Source organism: Halyomorpha halys, unplaced genomic scaffold (assembly GCF_000696795.3).
Source record: "Halyomorpha halys isolate HHAL.00 unplaced genomic scaffold, Hhal_1.1 Scaffold305.1, whole genome shotgun sequence".
Lineage (NCBI taxonomy): Eukaryota > Metazoa > Arthropoda > Insecta > Hemiptera > Pentatomidae > Halyomorpha > Halyomorpha halys.
In genome coordinates this window covers 816,621-832,709 of record NW_027105918.1, presented here as the reverse complement: position 1 = coordinate 832,709, position 16,089 = coordinate 816,621, and the positions used below count along the sequence as shown (strand labels likewise).

Below are 16,089 nucleotides of genomic sequence, written 5' to 3'. Positions count from 1 at the left end.
TGTTCTGTACACCTCTATTATTTATCATTATATATCATATATGGACGGAAAATATATAATGTTCTGTATACCTCTATTATTTATCTTTATTTGCACTGTATTATATCGATTATAATATAATTAAACCCTTATTGGCTTCTTAAAATCTTTATTACAACGGACTTTTTGTCTTCCATCTTGTCATCATCCTGTATTACATATTTTTCTTATCTTAATTTGTTTAAAACATTTATTATGTGATATCCTCATATAATCTTGATATCAAACGATATAGTACAAGAGCCCAAGAGGACAAAACAGTTAGTTATTTCAGCCGATTTTCGATTATTTGAATAAAACTATGTCTTGTTACTATTATCAATTACAAGTCAAAATTTAGGAGTCTACCAACTATAGTTCAGAGAGATAAGAAATGGTGGCAGTATCAAAACGTAAAAAAAAATTATTTTCATTCGAAGCTCCATATCGTTACCTACAACACTAGAATGCCTTAATAGAACATTTAAATGATGTTTTTTCATAGTTTTTTTTTTTTTTAATCTTTATTGCATTGCCAATAAAGAAATGAGAGCTGGCAGTGTATCAAGAACATGCTAGTGCAAAAAATGGCCCCTGTTTCAAACGACAAAAAATTACTTTTTATCCTAATATCATAATTTAATGTAGAGTAAATTTGCTAAAATATGAGCCCTAAAAGTGCTATTTACGTTCAATATCTCCCATGATTCAGTTTTATAAAAGGCAACATTTTATAAAAAATGTACTGGAAAATCAGTAGTTAATAGTGAATTTACGGTGGGAAATCTATATCTCAGGGGCCATTAGACGGACTAATACCTATTAATATTCAAATTAAAGCTAGTGTAATATGCCTTAAAGTAGTTTATCTTCATAAGAGCAATAGTTTTGATGATATTTGATCAAATAAATTGATTTCTAGTTGTTTGGAACAAATTTTGTAAGAAAACTTTATATTCACATGCGAATACTGTAAAAATTTCTACTCCCACAAAGATAAACGTAATGGACAACTTCATAGTACATTAAACTATCTTTAAAATGCTGGCAGGTATCTGTACGTCTAATGGTTCCTGAGCTATAGTATTTTATAAAATGATAGTATTATCCGAAAAACTAAAACATCTTGTTAATTTATTTAGTGCTAATAGATTTGATTTGAGTGCTAATAGACATCTGTAAGTCTCATCGTATCTTAGATAAATATTTCCCACAATAAATTCACCAACAACTGATTTTTCAGTACATATTTTATTGAACGAACTATTGAACGTATTTATACAAGGGCTCAAATTGTAGAAAACTTACTCTATTTTAATTGATATTCCGTTAGGTTTTATAATATGGGTACTTTCAAAGACATCAATTTTGACTAATAATTATACATAATTTTCATAACCCGAAAGATATTCATTCATTGTAATTATGGGCCAAGAGATTCATTGTAATTATTATTTGAAGTAGTAAAAAAGGTTTGAATTTTTCAAAATACCTTGAAATAATGTAATCGATATATAACATTAACGAACGACATGAACTTTGTATTGATGGAAAAAGCAAAATAGAAATTATTTCCTCAGATTCAAACATTTTTATTGCATTTTATGTTTTATGACGAAAAGTAATAAATATGGTTTCAAGTCTGCTCATGGGCAAGTATGCCAAAAATAATCCAATGTGCGGGTAGTAACTCAGTTGGTCCAATAACGATTTCGTCAGATTCCTTTTTTAACTAAACCTTCCTTACTTGTCTTACAAATGAAATTTATAAAAAAAATACAATTTATTTATAAACCTTGAAAAAAATAGGAATTATAGTATTAGTAAAACAGCTCTGCTTTTAAATAAATTTTGTTTATATTTATAATAAATAATAAATAACGATATAGTGCAGGAACTGTAAATAATAACATTAGTTTATTTTATATCATTGTAATTTAAATATCAACTTTTATGTTGATACAAATTGTTATAACTTTTTCCTTTTTTCTAAATAATTTTACTGAATGTACCTATAGAGTTTAGAATTACACGCCCTCGGATTAATTATTTTCCATGTGAGTAAATTACAAACGATAAAATAATGCTACGGTATCAGTTTATCCAGCCTAAACAGAAAAGAAAAAAATTAGAGAATCGGAGTTTGACCTGTTAAATTGGTTCTAAATAAAAAAAAAACCGCCTTATTGTCTGGGAAGATAGTTGTGAACGGAATTTTTTGTTTGATTTTTGGATTCTCTGTAGGTGTGAAAAAAAAAATTGAAAAAAAAGTGTTTTAGTGAATTGAAAATAATAAATAAAAACAAAATACTTTTTTTTAAAGTTAATTTAAACAATCCACAGCAATGGTGATTGTTGTTTATGCACGCCAATGTTGGATTTGCAATATGTTTCTGATAATGTCACAAGAATCTGATAATCGAAAGTTAAATCAACTGCGATAATAATCAAACAGGAAATTATATCGGACGGAATAATATATATAATATATTTAAAAAAATAATAAAGGATATTTATAAATAAAAATAGAAGATTAATAAACAGATACTTAAAGGATAGTAATACCACTAATGATAGGCAAAATATGGCGAACAAAGAATGCCGCTTGGGATAGATTTAAAATTATTTTTATAGGATCATCTTAAAACATTAAAACCAATAAATTAAATATAGACATTTTTAATAAACTCCTGATAGATGCAGCCGACAAAACTATTCTAAAAATAAAACATTGTAAAAATAAACTCTATTTGCTGGTGGGACAGGGACTGCGCAGAAATAGGAACACACTTTCATTGAGATTAAATTTAATATAAACAGAGATCGTTATAACCGAGTATGGTGAGGTGTCACCGAGCGTAGGGTCGATTCCGGACTCAAAGGGTCTAGTCTTATTTTGTGACGGTCCCATTGATTGTAACCTCAGCCTTCTCGCTCTGTTTGGAATAGGTTGGTCACCAATCGGATGGACCCTCTCCATCCTCATGCCATAGAAAAATGCAATAAAAACTTTCAACATTACATTTTTTTTTTATATATATAATTTATTTTACTCGTGGTTTTCTACGACCTTACTTTCGCTACGTTCTCTGTAACAGGATCTGGATTATAAAGCAATTTCTCTCCATGCTCCTAAATCTCTGCATTATCTTAACAATAGAATTTCTCCGAGTTCCTAAGTGGATTATGTAATCTTCCCAACGATTTGAGCATTAAACTCTTACCTTCTGAATGCGCCTTGTTTTATAGATCGGAGAGCATGTACAATAGAGAGGCTTTCGAATAAATTTTGAAATAACTCTTCAATTTTATTGATACACACACTGAAACACAGATAATACGTGTATATTAACACGCTTTATTATCTTCCGTTAAACTGTTTTATTTTAGGCTGTAATAAAACGATATTCGTTATTATCAATCTCAAGAAACTCTTAAATATACCCTTATTTTTATTGCAAGTTTTTAACTGGAGAAAATAAAATAAATAAAGTTATATCTTTTATCTATGGCTTAAATATTGATTTTTTAAGTACTTTAACAAATTAACTATTTCATATTATTGGTAGTAATAAACAATGTACAGATATGAAATATAATAGAATTAGATAATTAAGTGAGAGAGAAAATAATATTTCCTATTTCAATGGTTATTATGCCAATAGTCAGATTTTAATTTTACTTATCTCTATAAAAAACATATTTTATTCCTGAATAATAAATTAATAGATATTTTAAAACAAGGAAGAATAAATTCATCTCAATGTAGAATGAAAAGTGGAAGTTGTGGTATCCCGTATGTCAGAAATCACCTTAATCTTATTTAAAAACGTAATTTTTTATTTCTACAAAAAAATGAACCTCTTTTTTTGGTTTGGATTCCTCTCTTTCCTAATTTAAAGCAAATAAATCTTTAAAATCAATATTTGAATAGCTATTGTTATACTTACGTATTTTAGGGTATATGGTAATACATAGTATAAAATAAAATACATAATGTATACATTGCAAATTATATATAAATTATAATTATAATTATCTATAAATAAATTATAATTATCTATAAATTATTAAAAAATTGCAAATTAGAAGTACTGAGCAGGATCAGAAACTCCGATGTACTTCTGACTCGTTCCTGCCATATGTCGTTGACAATGACGAAGTTATTCTCCGTCGTGATTGGTCGAACGTTGTGTGAACAGGATGACTTTTAAATCAACATTGTCGAATCAACCGCAGCTCATTGTGATGAGATGTCACTCTGTTCGTGACTTCGAGGTCAACTACTGTCAATCAAAACCATTGATAGTTGTATTTAGTGATGAAAAGAATTGATTCATAACGTTTAATCTTATTTAATCGAGTCATAAAATTATGTATAGGATGTGTATTTATGTATCTCAATATATATATTTTATTGTGTAAAATTTTATTCTGAAATATGTTTTCAAATATTGGTAATAGAGGCCAGAGAGCTTTAAGCCATATTTAAACAGATATAAATTAAATTATAACTAAATAATAAATAGAAAAAAAAATAATTTAAAGTAAAATAACATCTTTAAAACATTCATTCCTATATAATATTTGCATCAAGCCTCCTGGGGCTCTCCGAACCGAGTTTGTTCCCACTTCTGAAGGGAAAAGCAGGACTAGGGAATATCCGAGTGCTAATCTCTATCGCGTTACTGGTGCTGAAAACCAGTGGAGGCTAAGCGAGGGCACTAGTGGAGAATCTGGCCATTGCCAGAACTCTAATAAAATTATTTACTATAGGTCTCTGGGCCAATACCGTTTTAACCTTCGCGAGAATTGTAACGACGGGTTAAGCTGTATGGTTGTAAGTTTAGATATGGATATAGAACTCGGATTTAGGAGTATTTCTGTTACTAGTTTTATGCGGTAAACTACTAAACACGAAAAAAATGTTAAAATGATCAACTAATTCTAGAATATTCTTCTATATCTCCAGCCTCCTTATAGATTTCAGCGTGTCCCTCTAGATCAAGCCATTTCAAGAAAAGGTGATAGGGAAAATCCCATAGCTCTCTAATCCATAAAGTTTTCTCAAGTCCTCAGGAAAATTCTGATATTTTCTCTTCTTTTCAGCTACTGCCTTTGGCGAGTTATTATTCGCAGTTGCCCTAATTTCGTCAATTTTCTAGTCTAACATTATTTTCATTATAGGTTATCAAAATTTTGTTATTTTAAAAAAAAATTTACTGTGATATAAGATTTTTGAAACTAGTTTTTTTTATTTGTTTGTGAGAGGAGAAGATGGCCGGGATTGCGATCAGTAACGATAAACACAAATAAATAAAACTTACTCTATTTGTGCCGACGGTTTTTTTTCTTTTCTTTGAATTATTGTTTTTGTCTCACATTTTGTTTACAGCCCTTATGAAGGCCGAAACGTTGGTAAAAATAAATTAAATAAAAGTTTTACTTTTTTGATTTCATCATTACTGATTGCCATCATCTTCTCCTCTTACAGAATTTACCATCAACAATTAAAACCTATTTATTTATTTGTCTTTGACGTTTCGGAGTCCTTTTCTAATCTTCGGGATTACACTATATTTTCTTTAGTTTCTTCATTAATTTCATCCTTATAATTATGTTTCGACAGAATTTAACACGAAAACTTATCTTACTCAAACTGTCGATACTATCACTTAACAATATGAGACTGTAAATCTTAACCAAGATACGTTTTTATGAAAAATTAAGACAAATTTTAAATCGGATAAAATATAGTTATGTTGATGAGATTGACAAGGATATTTTTATTTTTATTTATTTATATATTGACATTTTCAACTGTATATAAAATACAACAAGCAAATTTGAAGTAAGATCATAATGATATGATACAGCATGTAGAGAAACTACCCATTGGTAGGAATCTAAAAACATTTTACAATATAAGGTCACGAAGCCATCTTCTTTTGAGGCACCTCGGAGGATTGCCAGGAATGGAAGAGGAAGCAAGATTAGAAACTAGTGGGTTTGGGTGGTTAGGGAATTTATAATGGAAGGAATGATATCGGGTTCGGGCTAGATCGGTTACATAAGGAACATTTTGGTCTTTATGGATGGTTTTATTTGTAACAAAGTAAGGAGCATTGAGGCTTTTGGATTGTAAGGATTTGATGCGAGAGGAATTTGAAGGTTTATTGGAGCACCAAAGATCAACTCCGTATGTCCAGATGGGCCTTATTATTGTCATGAAGATCAGTCTTTTGTAATAACTTGGAAGTTTTATAGACCGTTTGTATAGTAAGTGCTGTAATAGTCGATATCTGCGTGCAGTTTCCTACAGTCTTGTATGAGGATTACAGGTTAATCGTTTGTCAAGGTGTAACAAGGATAATAAAAAAAAATGATAATATAATTCTTAAGATGAGGAAAGGATCCCAAAACGTCTAAGATAAACAAATAAGAAATAAAGAAAATAAAAAGCAGGTACTAGTTTCACTATTATTCAAGTACAGTGTTATCTCAATAATCCGAACTTCGGTACATATAAATGGACAATGTTATAGTTTTAACGAATTAAATCATCACTTAGCATTACTAAGAATGTAAAAGAAATTAAATTTTTTTTTTTAAACTTCAGTCACATTTTCAATTTTAAAAAAATTAAAATATTTTTATGTGCATTCATATTATTGAATTTTTTTGCATCATTTTTTCTAATACTTTCTCTAATCCGAACATCCCCTTTAGCAATTAGTTCACATTACTGAGATTACACTGTAATAAGAAAGTACGCTGTTGGGTGAGATCTATTCTGAGTGAGTATTCTGAGTAAATGCTGAATATATTTTGTAATCTTGTTAATTTGATTGGCAGGATGGAGGACAGACGAAGAGCATTATGCTAGTTGTAACTCTGCTGCTTCTGGTGGCGGGCACGGCGAGGTGCCTCGACCTGTCGGCCAACGGCACCCAAGGTACGACCACCATCGCCAGCACCACTGTAGTTGATGACGTCACAACAACACAAGAAGACGTCACGTCTGAAGATGACGCCACAACAGAGCCCTACGTCACTGAGGGGAAGTTCCTCGGATCGAGCTCCCTCACACTCCCCCTCAGCCCTCTAGTCAATGTTACCAAACACCTAATCAAGTCACGTGAGTCATATTTATCTGTTAAGTTAATTACATTTTTATCTAACCACTGGTAGACCTGGCATTGCTTCGCTATTGCTAGATTTAGGGTTGTATATAGGTTAAATGAACCCAATTGAATTTGATATCAATTAATATATTTAGTTGTTGCTTAGATTTGAGGGCAAAAAACTACTGACGTTTATCATTGCCCTTTTAACTAAAAAAATTATTTGCCTATTTATTAATTATTCAAGCAGAATATATTTAGTTAAATATAAAAATAAATTATACATACATTGTTATTTTTTGTTAAATAAATCAATTAGTATCCCTGTTAAGTCTCAACAGGCTTTATTATTTCTTCAACAGTCCAACGTTTCGGCCAATTCGGCCATCCTCAAGAACAATCTTTTTTTTTTTTAATTATTTATTTAATGTAATTTACAACTGTACAAAATAATACAATAGGTAAATATGTTGTATGTTTCATATACACTTGAAAATCTTGGGAAGGAACCACCCATTGTTGGTACTTCAAACATTAATTTAAATTAGAAGGTCCCGTTGCCATCTTCTTTTCAGACGCCTCGGAGGATTATCAGGGATTGTTAAGGATGAAAGATTAAGAATTATTGGGTTAGGATGGTTAAGGAGTTTGGAATGAAAATACGCATAACTATTTTGGGTCAAATCTGCAACGAATGGGATGTTCAGGTCTTTGTGAATGAGTTTATTTGTGACGTAATAAGGAGCATCAAGGATTTTGGATTGTAACGATTGGATGCGGGAAGAATTTGATGGTTTGATGGAGCAAGAACAATCTTAAATATAAATTTTAACCTTACATTCAATTATTTAAACATTTATTGCAGGCTATTCTGCCCAGGTCATTAATAACAGTCAAATCACTCTTAATGACCTGGGCAGAATAGCCTGCAATTCATTTTTAAATAATTGAATGTAAGGTTAAAATTTATATTTAAGATTGTTCTTGAGGATGGCCGCATTGGCCGAAACGTAGGACTGAAATAATAAAGAGTGTTGAGACTTAACAGGGATACCAATTCATTTATTTAACGATAAATACCAGTCTCAAGAAATTGAAAATATTATGATTTTTATTCACATACACGATTAATGATAGGATCAATTGTTTATTATATTTATTTTGTTTGTAGTGGTAAATGATACAATTATATAATACAAAAAATATATTGTAACTATATATAATACAAAACTATAAATAACAAATCTGATGTCTCAATAGACTTTACTTTCCATAAACCTGTAGTACAAAAACTGCTTAAGATCTCATTACTAATATCGGTCCAATAAGGATCAATGTTGGCAATCAACTATCATTACAATTATAATTTAGAATTTTCGGTGTACACCTTTTTATTTATAATAAAAAATCAACAAAATTCAAAGAAAACCTGCCTAATTTCTACATTTTTTTTCTTTTTAATATGAACAGAAGTTTAATAGGCTGTGTCTGTAAAATTATCTAATTCAATTTTTTTTTTTCACTTTGGAGGGAATTTAATCTCCATTCAAATAACAAATTAAAAAAAAAAAAAGATTTTCTATCATATTGTCATATATATCCTCTATAAAATATGAATGGGAACTTAACTGTGCTTCAATATTAGTACTATATTAAAACTATTGTGCAAAAAGTGAATACAATATTGTTTCATGGGATTTTTGTCTTATTGTTCGGAAAGAGATGAATCGATTTGTACGTAATAATCGTGAAAAAAATTATATATATTTTGACCTACGTACCAAAAACGTTTTTATTTATAACTTTTTTTCTACCGGAGAATTCGGGGATTTCTCTAGCTTTAGACATTCCAATGGCGACAGGGAACGTTTTGGAAAAAAAAACAATAAATCGGTCCAATAATTCAAAAGTTTATTATAAACAAAGATTCGAAAAATTCACTTTTCTATACATAGATATATTGTAGGAAGATGTTCCGGTTGGTGGTCAAGAAAGGTATACAAAATAACAGACAAAAATATTTATTAGTGAATTACTTTTCGCCCCACTTTGCAGGTCTTCATCAGGGTTGAATATTTTTGTGTAATGTAATTAAGTAAATGTAAAATTTTATTTACATCTTGGTTACTAATAAACAATTTTCCTGCTAGTTTGTGTACCTTACTTGACCGCCACCCGTACCACCTTCCTACAATTAATTACTTAGGATTATCTTCCGCTACCTTGGGCATCATACTACATTGGATATCATTTTTTTTTAATATCCTTGTTACACCTTGCCAACGACTAACCTGGAATCCTCACACAAGACTGAAAAGACAGGAAACTGGACGTCGATTTCGACTATTATAACACTTACTGGACAAACGGTTTAAACTTCCAATTCATTACAAAAGACTGATTTACATGACAATTATAAGGCCTATCTGAACATACGGCGTTGAGCTTTGGGGCTCCACAAAACCTTAGAATTCCTCTCGTATCCAATCCTTACAATCCAAAACCCTTCGTAAAATCCTAAATGCTCCCTACTTTGTCACAAATAAAATCATTCACAAAGACCTTAATGTTCCATTTGTAACCAATCTAGCCCGAACCAGATATCAATCCTTCCATTACAAACTCCCTAACCACTCAAACCCATTAGTTTCTAATCTTGCTTCCTCTTTTATTCTGGACAATCCTACGAGGCGTCTAAAAGGAAGATGGCCTCGAGACCTTATATTGTAAAAATGTTTTTAGAGTACTACCAATGGGTAGTTTCTCTACATACTTACACACCATTCTATAAACGAACAAATTATTTAACGACATACTTACATAAATAAAAAATCATATACATACTTTATAAAAAAATATTAATAATAGTTTCTTGGTCTAACATTAAGATCTCGAATAAATTATTTGTACTACTTTTATAAAATAAAGCATAAACAAAGAACCTATAATTTTTGCTATAACCATTATGTAAGAAAATATTTTTTTGGACATAAATGTCAATTATTTCATTTTCAATTAAATAAACATTAAAATAAGCTAACATAACTCAATCATATAAACCTGAGTAGGTAATTATAATATGAGTATTTAATCATGCAAACAAAGTTGCACTATAATTATTCTAATAAGATAACCGTTAAATGGTTCAAAGTAATAAAATAATTAAAGTAAAACATGAAAATCAGTGGTTTTGAAATGTAATAATGTAAAGTAATCGCAATTACCCTATTCAATTTTCAGTTTAAAAGTCAGATCCCCAATTACAATTACTTTTTGGTGCTAAGTTACTGCAATGACAATTACAATTAATATTAATACAATTAAGTATTGTAATTACAATTCCTATTTTATGCTAAATATTTGCAATTAGTAATCACTAGCAATGTTAGCAATATCAATTAAAATTACCAAAATAAATTTTGCTTTATTAAGGAAATTGGGCGAATTTCTAATTACAACCTCATTACTATTTTAGTGCCATTTCGGTATTAAAGATTTTAATTGCAATTAAAATTACTTTTAATTATATTTATATTACTTGCAATTCTAAAAACAACATTGCAATTGTTAATATTATTCTTTTAATTATTTATTATTAATTACGTTTGATTAACTATTATTTGTAACTGTAATTTTACTAATAATTGTACTTTTGATCATAATTACAGTAATAAATACAATTACAGCGCTTCATCAAGTAATTGCAATTAGCAATTACAATTACTTGTAAATGTAACTTTATTTCCGCAATTTCAGTAGTTGGTTGGTAATTGTAATTACTATTTACCTTACTCTGCCATAAATCCTATAGTTAAGTAATAACGTACCAGTTGTATATGAAGAGCCCTTCAGAAAAATAATTTTAGTCCACTTTGTGAAAATCGATATTTTTGTAAAAGTTTGTTATCGGGTCAAATTTTTGACATGAAGTATTAAAAAAAATCATTTTTGGGCTTTGCTCTGTCTTTGATACGATTCTCCCTTCAATGGATTTGCCAGTTTTATTGCTTTTATTCAATTTTTTTTATTTTATAGAATTTTATCCGATAATGCTTGTGTACGAAATTATCGAAAAATGACTCTAAGGAATTTTATGAAGCTTGTTTAAAGTCTTCGGCTTAAAGCCCTGTACCTTTTCATAAATAACATAAATCTTCAATAAATAACGGGGAAAAAAGAAAATTTCATTTGCGCATACATTTTATGTATAGTATGTAAATAAACATATTATAAAGTATTTATATGTTTAGTTGAATGGTAATGAAATTCTCTAAAAAACAATAAAAATTTAAAACTCGTGTCAGCCTTATCAGATACACGCAGGGCTTTGTTATCATTTTTGACTTTCCTTATCAAACCTAAGTAAGTATAATATTATTAGTACAAAAACCCTATAGAAAAAAAAGTCAGTTATTTCACCCCAGTATTTGATTACTTTAACGAAAAATAGGTATAATTACTAGCCAAAATTAACGAGTTTGCCTAGTATAGGTTGGGGGAATAAAAAATGGCGTTTCAAAGCGTTAAAAAAATTAATTTTTCGTTCAGAGCTTCATATCTTTATAACTACTACAAACGCTATTATTCTTAATAGGATTTCATTTAAAGAAAAGTAAAGTTGCTAAAATATGAGCCGTAAAAGAGCTATTTATGTTCAGTTGTAGCCGAGATATAGTTTTTTAAAAAGCAACATTTCATAAAAAAATGAACTGAAAAATCATAATTGAGTGATTTTATTTTAGAAAATCTATATCTCAGGAACCATAAAATGTTCAGATGTATATTAGCACTCTAATTAAAGCTAGTTTATTGTACTATTATCTAGTGTCATTTAACATTTATCTTCGTAGTAGTCGTAGTTTTTATGACATTTGACTATCTATATTAATTCTCAACTTGCTGTTTTTTAGTTCTTTGGACAAAATGTTTGATTTATGAAAAACTATATCTCAGGAACAATTAGAAGTACAGACGTACGCCTGCTTTCAAATTAAAGCTAATTAAATGCACTATGAGCTGGTTTATGATGTTTATTTTCGTCGGAGTAGTAATTTGTTTTTTTTTTATATTTCCTAAAATAAATTGATTTCAAGTTGTTCAGACAAAATTTCATATGTAAAATTCATATTCATGTACAAATATAACTTTTTATTCCAGCTAACTACACTTGTCAGACTCATCAATAATGACTAGTAATAAAAAATTAGCGTTGAATAACTAAAAAACTTAAGAAACACAATTTCCAATGGATATGTCTATTTTAGAGCACTAGGTAATAAAATTCCCCTCTCCCCCCCAAAAAAATTCAATATATTATTGTAGGTAACCATTGTTCCATTAATTTTTTGTTTAGAAGAATTTTTTTTCCTAAGGAGTAGTGCAGTTAATTTTTGTGGATAGAACAATTTTTAAGGATTTAAAAGAAAAATGTTATAACCATAAAATTGGATTATGTAATAATATTTTTTTATAGTTTAAATCATTCAATTTTCCCATGAACTCATATTATAATGTTGAGAGAAAACTCCTCTTCACTAAGATCTGTGCGGTCTTTTGTGAAAACACTTCTGTTCGGTTAGAGGTACAATAAGAATGACATACTTCCTAGAAACCACATTAAGTAATTTGAATTTTTTTCTGGTAATATCTTGAGGTTCCAATATTGCCTCTTTATTGTACGGATGCCTTTAGCCATTTAAAATAAACACTGGGACATTCTTTGACTATAAATACCAATATGACGGTACGTTATAAAAACAATTTCGAAACGAACGACTCTATGTAGAAGAAATGGCAAAACGCGCCACCTTGTGGCACCCTCAGCGAAAGTGACACCTAAGAAGATATAGCAACAAAGAATGGGAGGCCCAACTATTATGATCCGTCACCATGGAGGGGTGCTGCTGGAGAAAGTAGAATGGAATCCAGGACGGATCTTCAGGCCATAATATCCGGCAATATATAGGCGTGGCTCGGGATCGTATTTCCTCAACATCTTCTCATCTTCCATTTTTCATGTTTTACAAGTACCTGGTAATAACCAGGCGTAATAGAGGGACACCTGTCAGGGGTTGAGATTCATGAAGTGTGGCAACAGTCTAGTTACTGCAACAATCCAGACAAAATTAAATTTCAAAATATTTCCGTTTTATTTTTTTTTTTTTTCGGGCAAGAGTCCCATTAAAGTCTTATATTGCCTAACCATGGTTGGGGGTCAAAGTTCTTAATTTTGTGGGACCGCCACTCAATCAAAAAAGTCAACACCCCAGGCAGGATTCGAACCGGCACCGCCAATAGACATCAAATTGCTAAGACTGTGTCTTAACCATTGAGCTTCAGGTGGCCCTTCCGAGTTCTTAATTTATTAGAAAACCATGAAATAAAATGTGAATTGTCTGAATATGATTGAAAGATTTGTCTTTCAGAAAAAAAAAAAGCTTTTTTAATTTTTTTCTGTTTTTAAATAAACAGGTTTGGAAACTTTTTGAATGCAAAACAATTTAAATATAAAGTAATATGAAACAGATTTTTAAAAAATTTCTTTTGGCGTGGGGAAGAATTATTATTTTTTAATAATTTATTAAATCAAAAAAATGTTGAAAAGAATTGAAATAGAGAAAATACATCTTTCCAACAGTTATAGTAACATTGGCTTAGGATAAAATCGAAAGGAATTATGATTTTTATTCGTGAATGTAAGGTAATGGCAGAAAATAAATATCCTCCAAAAATTAATAATTTTTAATTATAAAAAAAATCGTATTTAAGGGTCTCAAAAGATGCTTAAAACGAATTTTATTTATTTTCTCTGTTAAAAAAGTATTTTGGCCTACTTTACTAACAGTATGTTTTTGCTTAACCCTTCTATTGCCGGAGACCTTTGCTGAACTGAGGAAAAGTTCCAGCGCCAATGTATCGTTCCGCACAAAGGTGCATAAGTAGGTACTAAAAGTAGTGCTTTACTATTCACATTTCGAGAGAACTCTATCTCAAAATAAATTTATAATATGTTATAAATGGTCTAATTTCATTACGTGCTAATTAAAAAGAAATAGTTTTCAACAACGACGTAAAAAAACTTTATTTCAGAGGAGATAAATGTCTGGTTATCTCCTCTGAAACAAAGTTTACGCGCTTACCATGCATCTTCTTAATTTTGGTTGTGCAGTATTATATATTTGATTACAAAATATATTGAAATGCAAAGTACATACTTTGTAATAAATGGACTATATAAAGTTATAATGGAAAGATGTCTTTTCGTATGTGCAAATACATTTTGTAAGATAGAACTCAATTATATTTTCTTTATGATCATTAATACCTTTGTTATTTATATGATTTTCAATGAATATAGAAAACTTATTGTTATTGTTTTATTCTATACACCGTCTTTAATACATAGCTTTTTGACTTATGAAAATATTGTTTGGTTTTTATGAGCCTTCTTCCAAACCCTAGAAAAATCGTAAAATTCAGCCGGTTATTTTCCCGTAGGCACCTCTTTTTCGCCCAGCACTAAAAGGGTTATCATGTTTTATACATATTTAATACTATCAACCATCGTTTGTTATCATTCTGCATGATCTAACAAATCAGTAGGTATTAAATAACCATAGACAACTCGCGGAATACGATAGTACAAAAAATTACATTTTCTTTTCGACTTCTACCGTGCTTAGGTCCCTTGGACGCGTGTCTAATATTTTTCAACAAGTAAAACAAACTAAAAAATTCATTGACATCAGTAATCCCCTTTCCGTAGCCTCCCCTTGTAAAGCCAGAAATTGATGAACAGTATCTAAATATTAGGTTTTTTTTTTATTGTTGCTGTGAGAAGTGGTATATTTGGTCTCGTTATCTTCCTTGCGAGAAACGACTGTAATATTTTTTTTGCCATGAATATGTAAAAATATTCTTACATCAATACAAAATGAGGCCGCGTATTCCCACATTACATAATAACTGTACTGTTATGTGCTGAAAACAATCATTAGCCAAATGTATTAACTCCTCATTGGAATTCATGAGGTGAATTTCATGAATAATGGTTCCAATCATAAGCACAAATTAGCAAATTATTCCAAATCATTTGTTTATGATTGTGGAATTAATTTTTAGGAGACTTATCTATAATTTGAAAGTGAATTAATCCAAAAATTAAAAAGTTTTGAGGAAAGCAAAAATTTGTATAGTTAAGGAATTCATACGCTACTAAAACTCAAACAAATTTTAATGTAAAATTACATGGATTTTGGGGGGCTTGAGCATCAGTTTCGGAAGCAAATAAATCCCAAAATTTTGGCTTTTCTAAAATATTTTCAAATTTGGATTTATCTCTTATAGCATCTTACAAACCTCAAATATAGAGTGTTTCAGGCTCAAGCATCCAATATCTATTCTCCTTATTTAGTATACTTTGAAAAATCAGAATAATAATTTTTGCTCTATATTATTGTTAAAAAAATCCAGTTTCATGTTTAAAATGAGGCAGAACCGTTTTAAAAAAAAAACTTTATTGTTACATTCATACTATTATCGAAACGTTATTATGGATAAATAAAGTAAATTAAAGAAATTCATATATGGAAGAATTCTTCAGTTCACCTCATTAGATAATTGCACAACATTTCCAGTCAAATGGACCTAAATTATTAGGCTTCAAATCTTTCAGGCAATGACATTCTGAACAATCACAAACACTCCTTAACACGTCAAGAACATAACTATACATACCTACCTTCACATGCCATCTATTAATTAATACATCCAGACCAACTAGAAACAATTCCATGAAGTGTTAAACAGACATCCTAGAACACTGAGGTGCTTTGGATAACAATTCTTCACTTCACCTCATTAGATATTTGAAGCTTGTTAATATGGCACTTTTTTGAAGTCCTGAGCATTTGTGATTCGTAGCTCCAAATTAGTTTGTTTCAGTAAG

The 16,089-nt window shown here is 29.8% G+C and overlaps 1 protein-coding gene across 1 annotated transcript in view; it reads left to right on the top strand.

Annotated features, from left to right (window-relative positions):
- The window catches only part of LOC106681029 (uncharacterized), a gene marked incomplete at its 3' end in the record, with an annotated part of 68,197 nt that overhangs the window by 22,914 nt on the left and 29,194 nt on the right, over window positions 1-16,089 (top strand). The window contains 1 exon segment of the mRNA XM_067053579.1: window positions 6,874-7,156. Within this exon segment, the coding sequence (XP_066909680.1) occupies window positions 6,898-7,156 (259 nt within the window).